At 42.3% G+C, this 22796-nt stretch overlaps 1 protein-coding gene across 1 annotated transcript in view; it reads left to right on the plus strand.

The window, feature by feature from the left end:
* Positions 1 to 16282, plus strand: part of oacyl (O-acyltransferase like) — a 42321-nt gene extending 26039 nt beyond the window's left edge. Inside the window, exons 10-14 of the mRNA XM_078412314.1 lie at positions 1907 to 1986; positions 6817 to 6943; positions 12599 to 12785; positions 13987 to 14129; positions 16178 to 16282. Coding sequence (XP_078268440.1) covers positions 1907 to 1986; positions 6817 to 6943; positions 12599 to 12785; positions 13987 to 14129; positions 16178 to 16282 — 642 coding nt within the window. The remainder of the gene's footprint in view (positions 1 to 1906; positions 1987 to 6816; positions 6944 to 12598; positions 12786 to 13986; positions 14130 to 16177) is intronic.
* The last annotated feature ends 6514 nt before the right edge of the window (positions 16283 to 22796 follow it).

Here is a 22796-nt window from a genome sequence, read left to right on the forward strand (position 1 = left end):
ATTATTACAAATGTAATAGCAGCACATTTGGAAAGCAGTGATAGGATTGGTCAAAGTCAGCATGGATTTATGAAGCGGAAATCATGCTTGACTAATCTTCTGGACTTTTTTGACGATGTAACAAGTAGAATGGATAAGGGAGAGCCAGTGAATGTGGTGTATCTGGACTTTCAAAAAGCCTTTGACAAAGTCCCACACAAGAAATTAGTGTACAAAATTAGGGCACATGATATTGGGGGTAGGGTATTGACATGGATAGAGAATTGGTTGGCAGACAGGAAGCAAAGAGTAGACATTAACGGGTCCTTTTCTGAATGGCAGGCAGTGACTAGTGGGGAGCCACAAGGCTCGGTGCTGGGACCCCAGTTATTTACAATATATATTAATGATTTAGACGAGGGAATTAAATGTAACATCTCCAAGTTTGCGGATGACACAAAGCCCAGAAACCACAAGAATTGCTGATTTTTTTCCCACTTTCTAATCCTACTTTACCTTTTCCCCTCCACGTGGTATAAATACCAGGGGCAATAATGGAATGTACAATAAATACATTGTTAATCTTTTTTTAGGAGATAGTTTCAAACCTGAATTTAGGTAGTGATACCGGATATTGGCTTTTAATCCCATCTACGAAAGGTTGTGTGAACTATTTCAAGGTGCTTTTCACAACAGGTGCTCCTACTAGCTTTCAGCCTTCTTTATGCACCAGATGAAATGAATTATACTCCTGACTGGAACCATGTGCAGTCTGGTTGGCACATGTTCCTGCTATTCACTGACAAAGATCTAAATGTATTGGGATTACAATTGACAATTGGGTGGGAACACCAGGGAAAGTGTCTCAAATACCTCAGAAAGAACTACAGATGCTGGTATAAATCGAAGATATACACAAAATGCTGGAGCAACTCAGCAGGACAGGCAACATCTCTGGAGAGAAGGAATGGGTGACGTTTCGGGTCGAGTCTGAAGAAGGGTCTCGACCCTAAATGTCACCCATTCCTTCTCTCCAGAGATACTGCCTGTCCCGTTGAGTTACTCCAGCATGTTGTGTCTATTGTCTGAAATACCATGCAGTTTGTGGAGATGGACAGAACATTTGCCTGTCCTCTTCTATGTCAGAGTCTGCATGCCATGATAAGTTGCAAACCTGGAGTATTTGGACTGCATTCCAAATTTACTGTTATTTCTGCATTTACTGTACAGTAAACCCTCGATATTGCAGACCTCTTTATAATGGATTTTAGTTATACCATCCTTCACCACCAGGCGGGGCTGCCAAAGTCACCCCCCCCGGCCTGTACTGCCTCTCCGGCTGCTTCCAGGCTGGGCTGCCGATGCCGGGTTGCTCTGCTTCCCCAGCTACTTCCAGGCCAGACCCGCTGCCGCCACGGCTGGCCCACACAACTTCCTCGGCCACTTCAAGGCCGTGCCTGCTGCTGCCCCCCCCCCCCCCCCCCCCCTGACCTGCGCTCCGGACGTCTACGACCAATGACTCCGTCGATCCTCGCCTCTCCCCCGGATACCAGCAGGGAGGAGCCGTCAACTCACCAAATTCCAGGCCCAGTTCCAGACTGAGAGTCTGAAGAAAGGTCACGAACCGAAACATCACCTATCCTTGTTCTCCAGAGATGCTGCCTAACCTGTTGAGTTACACCAACACTTTGTGTCCTTTTGGGTATTAACCAGCACCTGAAGTTCTACTACAACCACTTATACAATAATACTCTATTACTAAGGTTATAAGGTTGTAATGAACACCATTCCTCACCAGTCTGTTATAACAAGGGTTTACTGTGCTCATATTCCAGGAAGGGGCCGGACATTTTGTTAGTGATATCCAAAGAAATTGAATTATCTATTTGTGATAAGAAATAACTTATCATAGAATCTGTCATTGCAGTGCATGGGTTGGACCTGGTACCTTGCAAATGACTTCCAGTTTCATATCACAACTCCCCTCTTCATATTTCTGCTGTTCAGGTAAGCACTATTAATTACCTACACCATGATTAGAACAATGGAGGACCCGGCGTGGGGGTACCTCCATGAGGGAGGTGGCTTCTATTTGTATATATTGTATATGCAAGCAAATAATTTCACCGTGCCTAGTCACATGTGACAATAAAGTATTCATATATTTTAATATGAATGTATATTGTTTAGTTTAGCTTAAAAGGTCATAAGTGATAGAAATAGAATTAGGTCATTCAGGTCATCAGGTCTACTCCGCCATTCAATCATGGCTGATCTATCTCTCCCTCCTAACCGCATTCTCCTGCCTTCTCCCCACAACTCCTGACACCTGTATTAATCAAAAACCTATCTCTCTCTGCCTTACCAATATCCACTGACTTGGCCACCACAGCTTTCTGTGGCAAAGAATTCCACAGATTCACCACCCTCTGACTAAAGTTTAGTTTATTGTCTGTGTACAGAGGTATAGTGAAAAGCTTTTGTTGCTTCCTAACCAGTTAGTGGAAAGACTATACATGATTGCAATCGAGCTATCCACAGTGTACAAATACATGATTAAAGGAATGACGTTCGGTGCATTTTAATGTCCAGTAAAGTCTGATTATAGATAGTCCGAGGGTCTCCAGTGAGGTAGATAGCAGCTCAGAACCACTCTCTAGTTGTTGATAGGATGGTTCAGTTGCCTGATAACAGCTGGAAAGAAACTGTCCCTGAATCTGGAGGTGTTTGTTTTCACACTGCTGTTCCTCTTGCCTGATGGGAGAAGAGGGAGAGATTGGGGTGAGACTTGTCCTTGATTAAGCTGGTGGCCTTGCTGAGACAGCTTGAAGTATAGATGGAGTTAATGAAAGGGAGGTTGGTTTGTGTGATGGTCTGGACTACGTCCACAATTCTCTGCAATTTCTTGCAGTCTTAGATGGAACTGTTCTCAACCATGCTGATGCATCCCAATAAAATGATTTCTATACACATCTGTAACAGCATGTTTATACTGTAGTTGAATGGTACGTTTTTGGGGAAATTTGAGAAACATAAGTAGCCAATAAGAATTCCTCAACAGTGCAGGTTAACTGATGAAAACAGTTGCCCAATCATGATGGGCGAAAGCCTTTACAACATGACAACTTTGTACACTTTTAATTGTAAATGCAAATAGAAAACCCTGAAACTCCTGGAACCAAACAGATGAGGAAAAAAATAATTCTTCTAAGTTGCAGAGAATTGGGGACAAACCAACTTCCCTTCAATTAACTCCATCTATACTTCAAGCTGCCTCGTCAAGGCCACCAGCATAAACAAGGATGAGTCTCAACCCGTCACTCCCTCTTCTTCCCTCCCCCATTGGGTAAAAGATATAGAAATGTCAAAATGCACACCTCCAGATTCAGGGGCAGCTTATTCCCAGCTGTTATCAGGCAACTTAACCATCCTACCACAAATAGAGAGCAGTGCTGAACTGCATGCAACAAAGCTTTTCACTATATCTTGGTACATGTGACATAAATAAGTTGTAAACATTAAAGATTTAAGTTTATTATTGTCACGCGTACTGAGGCACAGCAAAAAGCTTTGTTTAGCAAGCTATCCAATCAGATCAAATGTACAATACATAAATGCAATAATGTCATTATTATAGATAGCGCAAAGCAGAAGATATAGAGTGAATAATATAGTTCTCAATGTTGTCGCTCATCTGTTCCATAGACAAAGTTCAATGTCCATAATGGGTTAGAGCTCAATCAGTCAGTGCCCTACCTTATGGAAGGACCATTCAGAAGCCTGATAACAGGGCCTGAAAAGTCTGAAAGCTGTTCCTGTGTCTGATGGTCAGCACTTTCAAGCTTCTATATTTTCAGCCGGATGGAAGGAGGGAGAAGAAGGAATGATTGGGGTGGGACGTCTTTGATTGTGTTGGCTGCTTTTCTGAGGCATCGTGAAGTGTAGATGGAATCAATGGTTAAGTCTGGTCTTAACCAGGGAAGTAGGTTTTAATTTTTGCCAGGGATGTTTGGCTGGGAGAACCTACTTGTACAACAAGTGTGGATGAGACTAAGCTAACTTTTAGCCAAGGGATTACACCAATGTAACCCTTAAATCCCCAAGTAAACGAATGGTATTGTCAGAGTTAATATTGCAGGAGATGATGGCATTATTTCCTGCTTTGTGATGCCCTATTGAGGGACAAAATTGAGAGATGATGCAAAGGTACTGAAGTGTACATTATAAGGCCAGGGATGACCTTTGCCGTCCCTGGCAGCTTCCAGATCCACAGTTCTGTCCACAGCAGATGTTGCAGCAGATGGTCCATATTCCACTGGAGCCTCTGGTGAATTACAACATTTTCAATCAGAACTTCTCTGCCTTTAGGTATTAGTACGATGCAAGGCAAGTTCTGCTTGCACTTTCTAACCACGTAGGCATTGCTGTTGCTTTTTATCTGCTTTTGACTGCACCCCACACCCCACACCCCACACCCTAACACCCCATTCCCAACACCCCACCCTGCTGACACAAAAACAATCAATTCCTAATGAGTCAATATTCGTCCAAGCACATACTAGAGAGCAACTGAATACTCACAAACTAAAGAGAAAAGATGGAAATCAAGCTCAGTATGCAATTTAGTCATTTGGTGGACCTTTTTGAAAGCACCACTAAGCAAAATGAATTTTCATTCAAGCCTTTTGCATTTCTTTAGAATCAGCCAGTAATTAGTCTGTGACATTCTACTGTTGATTGCAAGAAACTGCATGGCATTTTAAGTTTTAGGGCATCAATGGAGAATAAGGCTAATGTCCTTGATAATGTGGCAGAGGGAGAAAGGTTTGATATTGCGTTATCCTCTACTTACCTACATAATCTCAAATTCATTGCCACAGACTGCAGTGGAGGCCAAGTCAATGGATATTTTAAAGGCTGAGATTGACAGCTTCTTGATTAGTAAGGGTGTCAGGGGTTATGGGGAGAAGGCAGAAAAATGACGTTGAAAGGGAAAGATAGATCTGCCATGATTGAATGGCGGAGTAGACTTGATGGGCCGAATAGCCTAACTCTGCTCCTAGAACCTATGAACTTATGAATGAACCTGTCATGGTAATAATTTATTTGTGGTAACAGTAGTAGATGGGAGTGACTATAACTGACATCACTCATGATCAAAGTTGTTGTTTTGTATATATTATGGAGCATGCAACTTTTCTATTCTTATTCAGGAACAGAATGCTAATGTTTGCCCTGGCAGGATTTCTCTTGATGGCCTCTTTTATTGTTACTGCTTTAATCTCATGGTTCTTCAAATTGCCAATAGGACTTCACTTAGATGCCAGGTAACTTCTGAATCTAACTACTATTAAGACCTTAATAGCACTGAAAAGTTTTGAAATTCCCATCAACAATATTAAGAGGTGATTCCCGAGTGTATTCTGATAATGTTCATTGTTTTAAAGAAATGTTATTCTACCTATTTTAACTTGGTTAATGGCCATAATGTTTCTCAGAACAGTTCCAATTCTGTTGTTAAAACCTCACCAGAAATACTGCAGAAATGCTACTTGTGTGAATAAATGTTGAGACAGGTACCATGTCAATATTTAAACGACATTTGGCTAGGTACATGGAAAGGGAAAGTTTAGATGGATTCGTACCAAATGCAGGCAGGTGGAACTAGCGTGGATGGGACACCTTGGGTCAGCATGGGCAAATTGGGCCAAAGTTTCCCTGTTTCCATGCATTATAACTCCATGGAAGCTGAATTGCATAAATGAAGGGTCGTGTAAGTAGTGCTTGAATTAAATTCAGGCGGCTAAATTAAGATGAAATTGAATCAATTGAAGTGGTCTTAGGAGAACCAATGAATAACTTCCCTCCCACTGCAGTGCAAGAATATGAAAGCTAAATTGCAGCCAAAATATCAAGATAAACATGTTTCAGCTGCAAAGTCAGGATTTATCTACAGAGTCCTCCTAACTTCAAGCCATAATTTTAATAGAGCACAGTAATCCACAAACAAAAGACATTACCAGTTGAGCATAGCCTTTTTTTCCAGGGTCCAATGGACCTTGTAACAAAATAGAGGTTCAAAAATATTTTGTCATTTGTGAATCCAGGTCTAGTTGCAAAGATGCAAGAGTCAAACCTTGCAGAATTATGCAACTACTCTTCAGTATCATAAGACTGAGTTACATTACCACGTGGCATGAAAATAGGCTATTTGACCCAACTTGTCCACATCTACTGTTCGGAAACCCTTCTGTATTAATACCATCTCCCAAAACCGAGTCCATAATCCCCTGTGCCCAAGAGATACAAGTGCTCATTTGGATACTTCTTAAATGCCATCAACAACTCAGCTTCATCCATTCTTTCAGGCTCTGATTCCAGCTACATATCACACTCTGGGCAAAGAAAATCCTCTCTATCGTGTACCTTCTAAATCTATCTCCTCTTGGTTTATCTACCCTTGAAACAAGGAAAGGTTCCCTGTAGTCTACCCTATTTATATCCCTCATGATATTATACATCTCAAACACAACCCCTCTTGGCCTTTTCTGCTCCTGGGGGAGGAGGCATAGCTTTTCCATCCTCTCCTTATAACTGGACTGCTCCAGCCCTGTCTGCAAGATACGTCTGATGAGCAAAGATGGTAGATAATAAAGAATATATTCTGGAAAGAGTGAATTTTGGAACCTACTTTAAATTGAATTATAGTGTAATAAGGGTCCAGTTTTAAAGTTCCAGATGTATTACAATTTTGGAGCTTTTGAATAATGTAATGACTTCATGTTGTTTAATTCATTCAATGTCTGTAACTAAAGATCGCATCACATTTGTTTTCAGATTGCTTTCACAAAGCGATTACAGCACACAATATTATACAAAACCTTACTGTCGCTACGGGCCTTTCTTAATTGGCATCATGTTGGGCATTTTATTGCATCACAGGAAAACATCTCTGCTGACCAAGGTACACAATGAATAAAGGAAATAGTTTGTGTCTGATTATTGCTTGGGTTGGCTGCACACAGTACTCCAGGTGTAGTCTTACTAGGGCCCAGTACAACTGAAGAAGGACCTCTTTGCTCCAATACTCAACTCCTCTTGTAATGAAGGCCAACATTCCATTGGCTTTCTTCACTGCCTGCTGTACCTGCATGCTTCCTTTCAGGGACTGATGCACTAGGACACCCAGATCTCGTTGTGCGTCTCCTTTTCCAAACTTGACGCCATTCAGATAATAATCTGCCTTCCTATTCTTACCACCAAAGTGGATAACCTCACTCTTATCCACATTAAACTGCATCTGCCAAGCATCCACCCACTCACACAACCTGTCCAAGTGACCCTGCAACCTCATAGCATCTTCCTCACAGTTGACACTACCACCCAGCTTTGTATCATCTGCAAATTTGCTAATGGTACTTTTAATCCCTTCATCCAAGTCATTAATGTATATTGTAAATAGCTGCGGTCCCAGCACCGAGCCTTGCGGTACCCCACTGGTCACTGACTGCCATTCCGAAAGGGACCCATTTATCCCCACTCTTTGCTTTCTGTCTGTCAACCAATTTTCTATCCATGTCAGTACACTACCCCCAATACCATGTGCTCTAATTTTGCCCACTAATCTCCTATGTGGGACCTTGTCGAAGGCTTTCTGAAAGTCAAGATACACCACGTCCACTGGCTCTCCCCTGTCAAGTTTCCTAGTTACATCCTCACAAAATTCCAGAAGATTAATCAAGCAAGATTTCCCTTTCATAAATCCATGCTGACTCGGAACAATCCTGTTACTGCTATCCAAATGCTCTGCAATTTTGTCTTTTATAATTGACCCCCGCATCTTCCCCACCACTAATGTCAGACTAACTGGCCTATAATTTCATATTTTCTCTCTTCCTCCTTTCTTAAAAAGTGGGATAACATTAGCTACCCTCCAATCCACAGGAACTGATCCTGAATCTATAGAACATTGGAAAATGATCACCAATGCGTCCACAATTTCTAGAGCCACCTTAAGTACCCTGGGATGCAGACCATCAGGCCCTGGGGATTTATCAGCCTTCAGTCCCATTAGTCTACCCAAAACCTTTTCCTGCCTAATGTGGATTTCCTCCAGTTCCTCCGTCACCCTAGGATCTCTGGCCACTAGAACATCTGGGAGATTGTGTGTATCTTCCTTAGTGAAGACAGATCCAAAGTACCGGTTCAACTCGTCTGCCATTTCCTTGTTCCCCATAATAAATTCCCCTGCTTCTGTCTTCAAGGGACCCACTTTTGCCTTGACTATTTTTTTCCTCTTCACATACCTAAAAAAGCTTTTCCTATCCTCCTTTATATTTTTGGCTAGTTTACCCTCGTACCTCATCTTTTCTCCCCCTATTGCCTTTTTAGTTATCTTCTGTTGCTCTTTAAGAGTCCCAATCCTCTGGCTTCCCACTCTTCTTTGCTTTGTTATAATTCTCTTTTATTTTTATGCTGTCCTTGACTTCTCTTGTCAGCCACAGGTGCCTCTTACTACCCTTAGAATCTTTCCTCCTCTTTGGGATACATTGATCCTGCAACTTCTGCATTATACCCAGGAATACCTGCCATTGCTGTTCCACCGTCTTCCCTGCTAGGGCCTCCTTCCAGTTAAATCTGGCCAGCTCCTGCCTCATGCCTCTGTAATCTCCTTTGCTATGCTGTAATATTGACACTTCCGATTTTCCCTTCTCCCTCTCAATTTGTAGAGTAAAACTTATCATATTATGATCACTGCCTCATAATGGCTCTTTTACCTTGAGTCCTCTTATCAGATCAGGTTCATTACACAACAATAAATCCAGAATTGCCTTCTCCCTGGTAGGCTCCAGTACAAGCTGTTCAAAGAATCCATCTCGGAAGCACTCCACAAACTCTCTTTCCTGGGGTCCAGTACCAATCTGATTTCCCCAGTCTATCTGCATGTTGAAATCTCCCATAACCACCGTAGCATTACATTTGCGACATGCCAATTTTAGCTCTTGATTCAACTTGCACCCTATGTCGAGGCTATTGTTTGGGGGTCTGTAGATAACTCCCATTAGGGTCTTTTTACCCTTACAATTCCTCATTTCTATCCATACTGATTCTACATCTCCTGATTCTATGTCACCCCTTGCAAGGGAGTGAATATCATTCCTTACCAACAGAGTGACCCCACCCCCTCTGCCCACCTGTCTGTCTTTTCTATACGTTGTGTACCCCTGAATATTCAGTTCCCAGCCCTGGTCCTCTTGTAGCCTTGTCTCTGTAATTCCCACAACATCATACTTGCCAATGTCTAAATGATCCTCATGCTCATCCACTTTATTTTTTATACTTCGCGCATTTAAATACAACACTTTAACGTCGGTATTCACCTCCCCTCTCACACCATTTGCCCTGACCTTACTCTCTTATCCCATCTAGAACTTTCCTTCCTATTTATTCGAGTCCTTTGTAATTTCTCCTGTGTTCGCCTCCCCTTTAACTCCATCTTCATATTCCCAATTTGTCAACCCCTCCCCCCCACTACTTAGTTTAAACCCACATGTGTAACACTAGCAAAGACGTACAGGTATGTAGGTTAATTGGCTGGGTAAATGTAAAAATTGTCCCTAGTGGGTGTTAATGTACGGGGATCGCTGGGCGGCACGGACTTGGTGGGCCGAAAAGGCCTGTTTCCGGCTGTATATATATGATATGATATGATATGATAAACCTGCCTGCCAGAATGTTGGTCACCCTTCTGTTAAGGTGTAACCCATCCCTTATTGTACAGGTCACCCCTACCCCAGAAGAGATCCCAGTGGTCTAGAAATCTAAATTCCTGCTCCCTGCACCAGCCCCTCAGCCATACATTCATATCCTCAATCTCTCTGTTCCAGCCCTCACTAGCACAAGGTACAGGTAGCAATCCAGAGATAACCACCCTCGACATTTTACTTCTCAGTCTTCTTCCTAACTCTCTAAACTCACATTGCAGTACCTCCTTCATTTTCCTCCCGACGTTGTTCGTGCCCACGTGCACAACTATTTCCAGTTGATCTCCTTCCCTCGCTAGGATGTTCTGAAGCCACTCCGTGATGTCTTGAACCCTGGCACCAGGGAGGCAACAGACCATCCTCAAGTCCCGCCTGCTGCCACAGAATCTACTGTCCGTACCTCGGACAATGGAGTCACCCACTACTATGGCTCTTCCTGACTTCGGTCTCCCCGGTCGAGTCTCCTTGCCTGGATTAGAGCCACCGACCTGTCCGCCGCTCAGACTGGAAGCGTCTTCTGCCCCGACAGCTCCCAAGAGGGTGTACCTGTTTGCAATAGGCACAGCCACCGGGGTCTCCTGTATTCCACGCTCACTCCCCTTTGAAACGGTCTCCCACCTTCGCTCGACCTGGACCCTTGGCGTGACGGCCTCACAGTAGGTTCAGTCTAGAAAACTCTCGCATTCCTGGATGGCCCTGAGGTCATCCAGCTGCCTTTCCAATTCCACCACACATCCATTCAGGAGCTGTACCTGGACACAGTTCTTACAGGTGTAGCTCCCAGAAACTCCAGCTGAGTCCCCTACCTTCCCACATCCTGCAGGAAACACACTGCATCAACTTGTCCGCCATTACTTTAGTGTCAAAAAACAAATCAGGCTCAAAAACAAGCGTATCCTCCTCATTTCAGTCTTCTCACCAAAGACTCGCAGCCAAAGACTCGCACTTTTCTCACAGGGCACTTAAGACTCGCAGTTAAAGATTCGCACTTTTCTCACAGGGCACTTCCCTCCACAGGGCCGCACCCCTTGTGCAAGTCTTGTTTATATCAGTCACTCAATTGACCAATTTACCAGACTTCTAATTTAATTGATCAGCCAATCCCCGCACTATCCTGCCTTCCTCTGACTAGCTGGGAGCGCTTCACTAAATGACTACTAGCGTCCCTTTGGCGCTCTTTTTAAACAGACTTTTACCTGCAATTCACACTTACTTACTTTCAGCCAACAGTCGTCCTTGCTGCTACTGCTGCTCTCCCGACCTTTACTGAATGACTGTTAGCGTCCCTTTGGCACTCTTTTTTAAACAGACCTTTACCTGCAATTCACACTTACTTACTTTCAGCCAACGGCCGTCCTTGCTGCTACTGCTGCTCTGCCGACCATAAGTAATAAGAACACAGGGAAGCCTTGTGACTCCTTGAGCCCACTCTGCCACTCAGTAAGGTTAGGGTTGGACTGAATGTTGGTCTCAATGCAATAGTCCTGCCTAATCTGCAAAATAATTCCTTTGTAATTATACAAAAGTACACTTATCTTAACTGTGTTATTGGACTATTCTACCTGCCATCACAACTGCACTAAAGCCAAGAAAAAAACCACAAGATCGCACAAGAAACAGCAGGTTGCCACTACTTTTTGTCCCCCTCTGCTCAGCCTCCTTGCCTCACACTCTACACAGTGCTCCGTCCGTCCGTCCGTCCGTCCGTCCGTCCGTCCGTCCGTCCGTCCGTCCGTCCGTCCGTCCGTCCGTCCGTCCGTCCGTCCGCCCCTCCTCTCAATAGGCCACTCCACCACATATTGCCTCCCTTTGATTGGCTGAATGATTAGCCACTCTTAGTCACTCAACCAATCCAATGGCTGCCTTTTGCAGGGTGGCTTGGATAGGTTGTGTGAGTGGGCGGATGCATGGCAGATGCAGTTTAATGTCGATAAGTGTGAGGTTATCCACTTTGATGGTAAGAATAGGAAGGCAGATTATTATGGTGTTAAGTTAGGAAAAGGGGACGTACAACGAGATCTAGATGTCCTAGTGCATCAGTCACTGAAAGTAAGCTTGCAGGTCCAGCAGGCAGTGAAGAAAGCCAATGGAATGTTGGCCTTCATAACAAGAAGAGTTGAGTATAGGAGCAAAGAGGTCCTTCTGCAGTTGTACAGAGCCCTAGTGAGACCGCACCTGGAGTACTGTGTGCAGTTTTGGTCTCCAAATTTGAGGAAGGATATTCTTGCTATTGAGGGCATGCAGCGTAGGTTTACTAGGTTAATTCCCGGAATGGCGGGACTGTCATATGTTGAAAGACTGGAGCGACTAGGCTTGTATACACTGGAATTTAGAAGGATGAGAGGAGATCTTATCGAAACGTATAAGATTATTAAGGGGTTGGACACGTTAGAGGCAGGAAACATGTTCCCAATGTTGGGGGAGTCCAGAACCAGGGGCCACAGTTTAAGAATAAGGAGTAGGCCATTTAGAACTGAGATGAGGAAATACTTTTTCAGTCAGAGAGTTGTGAATCTGTGGAATTCTCTGCCTTAGAAGGCAGTGGAGGCCAATTCTCTGAATGCATTCAAGAGAGAGCTAGATAGAGCTCTTAAGAATAGTGGAGTCAGGGGGTATGGGGAGAAGGCAGGAACGGGGTACTGATTGAGAATGATCGGCCACGATCACATTGAATGGCGGTGCTGGCTCGAAGGGCCGAATGGCCTACTCCTGCACCTATTGTCTATTGTCTTTTAAAATCTCCTGCTGCTGCTCCAGCACCGAAATAGACTCTTCCAATCCAATGGTTAATATTCTCATGTTAATTGCAAATTACTGTCACTGCTTCATGATAACATAAAAATCTTCTTTTATAGACTTCTGTTCTTACTGGATGGCTTTGTTCTCTGATAACAATGGCTGCAGTAATCGCGCTGGGGTATACATTGGATGACTCTGTTGAGTCCTACTCTGCTCCTCCTGTGCTATATCAGGCTTTGCACAGAACTGCATGGGCTGCTGCAGTTGGCTGGATCATACTTGTGTGTGAAGAAGGATATGCAGGTACAATTATGAAGAAAGGTCTCGTCCCAAAATGTCACCCATTCCTTCTCTCCAGAGATGCTGCCTGTCCCATTGTGTTACTCCAGCTTTTTGTGTCTATTTTTGGTTTAAACCAGCATCTGCAGTTCCTTCTTGCACATGGTAACATACAAACTTAGAAGTGTTTTGCTGGTTGAAGCCATAAACCAGATCTTCCAATGTGGAATTCAGTTGAACAGTGAGCTGCAATTCCAAGTCAGGCAATACCCCCAGAGGAGCAGAGAGTCAATCTTTATGGACTGCTACACCCAATACAAATAGACTAGTGGAATCAGGCTGAGTCAGGTTGAGGTGCAGAAAATATTCCAAGCAGCCTACCTCAATTTGTATAAGGCTAGGCTTTGAAGATGTTTATATCAAAAAAGACGATTTTTACTGCAGCCAGATTTTAATGCACACAATTTTCTCCAGCTAGAAGCAGGAAAGATTAACATCTTGCTAGCTCCATACTAGCTGCAGATGCTGGTTTATACCAAAGATAGATGCAAAATGCTGGAGTAACTCAGCAGGTCGGGCATCATCTTTGGAGATAAAGAATAGGTGACGTTTTGGGTTGGGACACTTCTTTAATTCTTCAGTTCTTTAAATCTTGACTATTGGGTGTATAAGGATTATTTTTATAACATGCGGAATAACTGTACTCAATCCAGTGGTTATGAGACACTGCTAGAGGGGCTGAGTTCTTCCAGCATGTCTGGTTTTGTTTCAGATTTCGGCACCTCTAGGTTTATTTGTTGTCATTTATTAAGTAGTAATAAATGGCTGATTCTAACCCTGCAGTTTGACTTTTTAAAATGCCATTGTTTTAATCAAACTGCTGTAACTATTTATTTCACTGAGAATGAAGGCCTTTGAAAGGACACAGCCACTAAGTTATGAAGATAAAAAACTATAAAAATCATTGCCTCGGCTATTTGAGGCATACCATAAGGCCACTCCACGATGTAAATGCAAAAGGAGCAGTGAAAATCAGATGGTAAAAATCTTGGCATTTTCATCGTGCCTGAAATGCTTCAAGATGCCATTTAGACACGTCATCAATCATTTGGTTGTTTACAGTTTAGGAAGAGGGTGCATGAGTTTTCCAGTAAATAATGACAATTGTATAGATTTTTTATTAAGGACATTTTTTAAATTTGGTTTCTTTTCAATTTCCCCTTAGGGTTTGTTAATACTTTATTGTCCAGCAAGTTATGGATCCCAGTGGCCAATCTCAGCTATGCCTGTTTTCTGATACATCCTGCTGTAATAGATATGTATTATGGGCTACAAGAGACACTCCTTCATTACACAGACATCAATATGGTGAGTTACACTGTGGTGAGTTATAACTATAGTTATCTTTACAATTTCCCCTGATTTGATTCCGGGGCTGTAATGATATGTATATTACAATAAAATACAATAAAAATTGGCATTCATATTATAATGTTCCAAGATGCTCTGCAGCTTTATCAAGCAAAATTTGCAATGCATTGGCTAAACAAGAGCAAATATTCAGACCGGTGGTCAAAAGCTTGGTCAGGAAGACAGGTTTTATGCAGATTCTTAAATAAACAGGGCAAGAAAGAAAACTTTTGTAGGTGGGAATTGCAAAATGGATTTCCAGAGCTTAAAACTTTGGAAGGTTTATGGTTATCAATATCGATCGATTGGCATCCGTCTATCTGCGAGAGATGATGGTTCAGCTTGACGTTGTCCTACTTGGATTGGGGATTATTCATCTGTGGTTACATCTCACTGTGCCCAGCAAGAATGAAGTGTCCTCTCCATTTGATTTGGCCGCTGAGCCTGGGCATGTAAATGGGAATACAATATTGCCCAGCATCTGCATTTCCCCTCTCGACCTGATACGCTGATTCCATAGGAACAGCGTGGCTGCTACATCTGGGGCCTCAGTTGCAGGAGTTGCCGGAAGGCGGATGCACGGGGGATCCGCTGACCGTCTTTAGGGCCACCAGTTCCAGTGCCTCTGGCTCTACTGAGCCTTACCCACAAGGCAGCGGGGTGCTATTTAACCCATAGTTGGGACCTGGTTGATGGACGTCAGGACATGTCCACACGCCGGTGGGCCTGCACGTCGCATGTCTGGGGGCCAGAGTTCCTCCGAGATCCCCGCGCAGGTTAGCCTGAGACTGAAGGTGACCCCAGTTACCATGTGTTGCCACGAGGAGGCACTGCGAGAGTCTTGATGATGCAGAGGTTATGTACTGGCCAGCGGCATCTGGATTTATACCAGTGCACTAGACACATGCAACACCCTGTGGCCCGCGCCACCAACACGCGGTTATCAATAACGTACCAATTAAAATGGTAACATTCATAGGTCTCGGAAGCTTGAAAGGTTGGAAGAGATTACAGAGCCAAAATGGATAAGATCACAGAGACTGGAAAATGAGAATAAGAATAAAATCGTGCTGTTTCTGGACTGGAATCCAAACTAGATAGACATGTAGGCTGTAGAGTTTTATTTTTAGAAGTCTGAGGAAAATTAGTAAAGGCTCATGATAAATATGCAACATATTTGCAACTTCATGGCCCGGGTTTGCCTCTTAACATCTAATAGTGATTGATTCATCCTGAGAATGTGATCAGGACTTGTGTCCAGGATAATGAGTGTAAACTATTGTGCAAACACCAGCATGTTGAGCACAATTTATAGTGAAAGTTCTGCAATCTTTTGCAGCAATTACAGCAAAATTAGGTGGGCATTGAGCTGAGAGGAAAACCAATGTTGAGTTACTCTCAGGTATTATCTTTTTGTGATAAATGCTCTCCAAGGTATATTAACTAAACTCTTAAAAATAACAAGGAATACCTTTAAAATAGGTACCTTTCAAGGGTTCCCTGTGTCTTCTGATTTACAGCAGAGTTTGTTCAATATTCTGCAAATGAGTTTGAAGGGGAAATCATGTAAAGAAGTTACTGAACAAAGTCTTCCTTTTCTTATTGCCAATTATACCCAATCTGTAAACCTGAAAATATGAAGAAAACATAATTCTAATGACATTCAATTAAATACAAAATCTCATTCCAAATTGAGATATAATTCTCTACTTAACATTTTCTGCATTTGCATACCATGGATTTTCCAAAGTGCATTTTCTTCATCACAGTTATAATTGATTTTGGAGTCTCCAATGAAGTTACTATGGCAGAGAAGGAGAGGCACTGAGGAAATTCAAACCATGCATCATCAAAGCTTGCTGAGAAAAGCTTTTTTTACATGTAACAAAACATGTATTGTTATTTGAGAATTGGGCAAGTTGGACGGTGTGGGCAAGTTTCCACTGTATCACTCTCTATGACTAATTACAAGCAATACCAATACTCTTTCTTTCTCCTCTTCCTAGTTTTACCTCTTCCTGGGTCACACAGTTTTGACGCATATCATAGGATTTGCATTATGTATACTCATTGAAAATCCTATGCAGACATTAAGAAAGTACTTCCGATGATGTAATTCAAGAGACTTCAAGTAACACCCTGTGTACAGCCTTCCTTGAGGATTCAACAGTTTGCTTTATTCTTCATGCAGATTGAAATGGTAAATTTTTAAGTCAAAACAAACTTGCCTTCTCGTTCAAAGAAGTCAAGTCAAGTCAAGTCAAATTTATTTGTCACATACACATACTCGATGTGCAGTGAAATGAAAGTGGCAATGCCTGCGGGTTGTGCACAAAAATAATTACAGTTACAGCATATAAATAAAGTTAATAAGTTACTAAACATAGCACAAAAAGTGTCGACAAAAATTTAGTCTCTGGGGTTATCAAAGTTGACAGTCCTGATGGCCTGTGGGAAGAAGCTCCGTCTCATCCTCTCCGTTTTCACAGCGTGACAGCGGAGGCGTTTGCCTGACCGTAGCATCTGGAACAGTCCGTTACTGGGGTGGCAGGGGTCCCTCATGATCTCCCCAATTATAATGGTATTAGAAATAATTACAACTATGTACTACTTAATTGTTCCCAAAAATTTGGCACACATAGAATGGATTTTATATCTCAAGATGTATTTGAAATGTTTTAATTGTTCTAGTTGTAACATCCTACCATCGTTCTTCTTAGGAGTATACCACTTATTTATACCTTTCAGATAACGCAATGCAAATATACTTAGGAGTATACCACTCAATGCAAATATACTTAGGAGTATACCACATTGATAACTCAATGCAAATATACTTAGGAGTATACCACTTATTTAAACCTTTCAGATAACTCAATGCAAAACAATATTTTGGATTAACTTTCAATTATATTGACGATATGGTATTTCTCATTAAAGTTTTTTACATATTATCTGATACGCTGTTTAATTTTGTCATTTAGAAAGAACATGAAAGTAAGGACACAATTTTAGATGTGTTAGCATTGACAATCAAATAGCAATTTCTGCCTTTGAGATTTGAAGCAAACGCTATCATTTCAGATCACACAAAATCTACTTAATTGTATGAATATAAAATATAAATGTATTGATTTGAGTGAGTTCATGGAAGAACAGTTGAATAGTAGTAGTATGTAATAAAAGGTGTTGTGATTCGTTTTACCAGTAAAATATCTGCCAGCAGTTCCCTGCACAAAAGTTTCTTTGTGCAAAGTATTTTTTACAAAGTTCTCCTTAATGTCCTTAAAGTATATTATGTGATCATCAAGGGGTAATATTTATATACCTTCCTGGTACTTATTGAACACATTGCAACAGCATTGGAGTTGACATAAGATTTGCTATAAAGTATTAACAAGTTGTTAATGCACAGAGTATAGCTGAGTTGGGCTAATATTTCCTTTGGAAATGTTTCACAAACCAATGAAGACAAGAGGAAACAAAACTGTTGTGTGTGGAGGTTACATTTTTTTGTTTTTTGATTCGTTTAAGAGCATGAATGTTTCCAGAATTATACGTGACAGTGCAGTCGTACATTAAGTATCCATTTACACCAATCCCATTTTTCTTCTCGTGTCACCCATCAACAAACCCTCACTACCCCAATTCTTCTGCCACCTACCTACATAAGGGGAGATTTATAGCATCCTACTAGCCTATCAACCTATCATCTTTGGCATGTGGGAGAAAACCTGAGTACTCAGGTGGAATACCCACATGATTGTAGAGAAAATGTGCAAAGACACCAAACAAAATCAGAAATCCATCCCCGTCCCTGGAGTTGTGAGGCACCAGTGCCATCATGCTGATCAGACCCATTGGCTAAATTCTGTGGTGAAAACAATGAAAGTGGAAGCCTGGAATTATACTAATATTAATTACAAATAATTAAATAATGCTTGAATTTTCTTTCTTTTTTCTGTATGGACTTAATAGCTGACTTCTTTGCATTTCACTGAGAACAGAATTCACGCATGAACTGTCAAAAGCAAAAACTAACCACATTGTTCTACATTGTTTAGCCTTCTCTTGATTTCTTTGATAAGGGAAGAGTCTGAGATAGATGATTATAAGACCTAAAGCATAGGAGCAGAATGAGGCCATTCAGCCCATCGAGTCTACTCTGCCCATCAATTATGTCTGAACAGCATGGGTATTTTTTAGGATAGGTGAGTGACTAATATTCACTCTAAATCAACTGAATCCATAGAGGCATGGACCGCACTTACTCTCATTCTACCTCCTGTAATCAATCACTTCCATTTTCTTGGTCATATCCATTTCGCTTCCAAAATGTCTTCCAACTGAGGACCACATTCCCAACTCCCCAATTTATACCATAGGCAATAGAATACTTAGCAGTGCACAGGCTGCCTACTTTCATCCTTCCTATCACCTCCAGAAACACAAAACTCTCCAACCTACTCCCATATCTCTAATTCTAGTGTGTAGAAAAGAACTGCAGATGCTGGTTTAAACCGAAGATACACACAATAACCTGGAGTAACTCAGCGGGACAGGCAGCCTCTCCGGAGAGAAGGAATGGGTGATGTTTCAGGTCGAGACAGTTCTTCCATGCTGTATTTCTCTTCGGTCCTCCAAGTCTGTGTCGGCTATCACCAATCTATTTTCACTAATCTATCATTAATCCCACTTTGTTTTAGTCTCCCTACAGTCTCAACAACTCTCCAGACCCTACCACCCACCTACATACTAGGAGTAATTTACAGTGGCCTATTAACCTACCTACACATGTGAAGTGGGAGGAAACCAAAGCACCTGGACGAAACTCATGGCAGAAAGTATAGACTCTTCATGGACAGTACTGTGCATCAGAAAGCCCAGCTCCTACTTTTTTTCATTCAAGATATTTAAATTGCTGCCCAAGATTTATTAGTTTAGAGAATTTAGGCATATTTTATTCATTCCCAATTACCACCCAAGTTTGGCTTGCACCATCATCCTCATTTACTTAATCTCTGTTGTCTTCAATCCTATCAGAAACCTTCCCTTTTGTTCTGTCCTCACAACCCCCCATGTTCGCAATTTGAAACTTCGTTCACATTTAATTTCCAACTCTAAGCCGGAAACATTCTGTTTCATTCACTCACCAAAGATTTGCTTGACCTTTTGAGTATCTCCAACGTTTCATTTCAGTTTTTTGGCAAACAAAACATTTTGCATTTGCAATTTAATAGCACTGCTTCAGTTTATGTCACATGTACCGAAGTACAGTGAAAAGCCTTTGTTGCGTGCTAAACAGTTAGCATGATTACAATCGATCCATTTACAGTGTGTAGATACATGATAAGGGAAAAATATTAAGTGCAAGGTAAAGCCAGCAAAGTCTGATCAAGGATAGTTCGAAGGTCACCAAAGAGGTAGATAGTAGTTCTGGACTGCTCTCTGGTTGTGGTAGAATGATTCAATTGCCTGATAACTCAATGTTGAACCTTATTATCTAACCAGTAATCAAGGATAATAAATACACTTTTATGATGCCAAACTGCAACACAGAACATCTTTTAATATGCTACAAAATAATAATATACATATATCTGTGTGTCGGTGACAGGTTTAACATTGCTCAGGGCATCACTGAGGCACAGCTGATAGAACTGTTCCAGCAACTTAGGTTCATGCTGGATGTAAGGAGTTTGCATTTTCTGCTTGTGAACATATGGGTGTCCTCTGGTCGTGCCACTTCCATCTCACATCCCAAAGATGTACTGGTTGACAGGTTAATTGCAAACTTGGCAATGTCTCTCCTGTAGGTGAGTGGTAAAATCTGGGGAGCGCTGATGGGGATGTTGGGTGACAAGATCACAAAGAAAATGAATGTGGGAATGTGATTGTTTAGTGAGCTGGCATAGATTTGGTGGGTTGAATGGCCGCAGAAGAAGCTGTAAGAAAATGTGGGAATATTGGGTACAGTTCTGGTCAGCCCAGCTGAAGAAGGATATCGTTAGGCTGGAAATGGTGCAGGAAGATTCACAAGGATGCTGCCAGGACTGTAGGGCTTGACTTATACTGCGAGGCTGGATCAGTTGGACTCGTTTGCCAAGGTGTAGGAGATTGAGGGGTAACCCTGGAGAGCTATATAAAATCATGAGGGGCATAGGTAAAGTGAATGGTCACAGCCTTTTCTCCAGTGTGCTGTCTAAAACTAGAGGGGATATATTTGCGTGAAGGGAAAGATTTGAAAGGGAACTGAAGGAAATATTTTCCACACAGAGCATGATGAATATATGGAACGGGGTTTCAGAGGAAGCTGGAATGGTGGGTACAATAGGATTGGTTAAAAGTCATTTAGACAGGTATTTGGATAGATTTAAAGAGATGTAGGCTGAACGCAGGCAAGTGGGACTAGCTCAGATAGACATCTTGATCTGCATGGAGGTGTTGGAAGAAAGGGCCTTTTCCCATGCTATATACCTATTTGAGTGAAATTTTGTGTTTGCTTGGGCTGTTTATCTAGTGTCAAACTTGGCCAAAGGACATCACAATTCTCTATCAGCGAGACTTTCAACAACATTGGTCTGAAAAATAAGAGCCAGTGGTCACTCACAAAAGAATCAGCATTTACTAATATTAAAGATTGAGGACAGTTACTTTAGAGGGCTATTTGCAGTAAACTTGCACTCCTTTCCAGACTGCCTCAACATGATGAAGACTGACCCTTCCTCACATCTTCAAACATTGTGCTGCATCCAAAGCTATCTTCCAATTCTTATAGGGCTAGACCAACATTCCTCTTTGTGGATGACATGGTAAAGCCTTCCAAACATCCGCAGATCACCTCACGGAAGGGTTAATGTCACACATCTAGCCTATGTGATCTTCACATGCAGCCAGGGTGTGATCTGGATATTTGGAGCATAATTGTCTATACTGACTATCCTTCCATAACAAAATGCTTGCACACAACTGTGACCTCATAAAACTTCAAAACGCAAATTCACACAGTTGGAGTTGAGTTCACCTTCACTCCCAATTTCCAAGTCTCTGACTCATTTCAGTATGTCGCTGCTGATACATTCAACATACACAGTTTGTTCCTCTGTGTCGCATTAAGGAGGATATCAGCAGTCATTCTGTGTAAGATCAGACTTCATCTACTTCTTTAGCTCACAGAAGCAGGCAGACAATACTGGGCACTTGCTACCATCCCAAACGTTTCCAATATACAACCATTTAGAAACCTTTTATATGAGACATCATTTATATCAGACATCAGTCTGAAGAAGGGTCTCGACCCGAAACGTCACCCATTCTTTCTCTCCCGAGATGCTGCCTGACCTGCTGAGTTACTCCAGCATTTTGTGAATAAATCCTTTTATATGACATTTGGACTGTTGGAGAGGAGGACAATGTAATGGGGATGAGCGGGCAAGTTTTCTTTACACGGAGGATGGTGGGGGCTTGGAACACATTGCCAGGGGTGGTGGAGGAGCAAGATACGATAGTGAAATTAAGAAGCAGTTAAATAGGCAGATGGATTTGCAGGGAATAGAGGGGTATGGATCACTTGCAGATAGATGAGATCAGTTCAGCTAGGCATCATGTTCCGCGCAAACATTGTGGACTGATAAGCCTGTTCCTATGCTGTATGTTCTATGTATATATGGATATAAGGGATTTGGACGGCCATCAGCCAGATGAAAGCAAATGGGACTAGTTGAGTATGCCATTGGTTGGCTGGCATGGACAAGGTGGGGCAAAGGACCTGTTCCATGCTGTATAGCTTTGTGTGTCCTACCCTATGATGGCCATCCAGCCCTGTGGCAGTCGGAATTCCAATTCCAAACAAACAAGTACCCATTAACAGGAAGAGATTGTATTCACTCAACATGAATGTGATGTGAGAGCATTGCAGAGCCAATGTAATGGGAACTGCCTGAGTATGAAGGCAGTTCCCATGACAATTAATTCTTCTCTGGTCATTGTCCACCGTCATCTTCCAGGGGCCATGCTGGGATCCATTTCCTGCTCGCATGACCAATCACAATAGGGTTTTCCAAAATAATATTTCCCTGTGCGTACGACTCTGGTGGTGCTCCACAACATTCAGCAGCTGCACTGTCATCCTCCATCTTGCTCTCTTGTGCACTCAGCCTTCGCCTGCCAAGATCAAGCAAGTGGAGGGCCAATGGAGAAGGCAGCCGGCTCGGCAGAGTGAACACGGGGATGACCAGGAGGAACAGCAACAAGAGGATGAGCTACTCAGTCTGTATCCTCGTCAACAGGACCCACTTACACCTTTCTGTATGTGGTGTGAGGCTGCAGTTGATCCTGAAAAGGGTCTCATAAAACTCTAACAACTATTCATAGAACTCAGAACAGTACAGTGCAAGAAAATGCCCTTCGGCCCACAATGTCGGTGCTGAATATGATGCCAAGACCATCTCTTATCTACCTGCGCATATTCCATATTCCTCCGTTCCCTGCATATCCGTATACCTGCCCAAAGATTTCTTAAATACAATTATAGTATCTGCCTCAACCACCAACCCCGGCAGCACATTCCAAGCACACACCACCCTCAGTGTAAATAGGTTGCCCCATATATCTCCATTAAACTTT

Source organism: Rhinoraja longicauda, chromosome 1 (genome assembly GCF_053455715.1).
Source record: "Rhinoraja longicauda isolate Sanriku21f chromosome 1, sRhiLon1.1, whole genome shotgun sequence".
Classification (NCBI taxonomy): domain Eukaryota; kingdom Metazoa; phylum Chordata; class Chondrichthyes; order Rajiformes; family Arhynchobatidae; genus Rhinoraja; species Rhinoraja longicauda.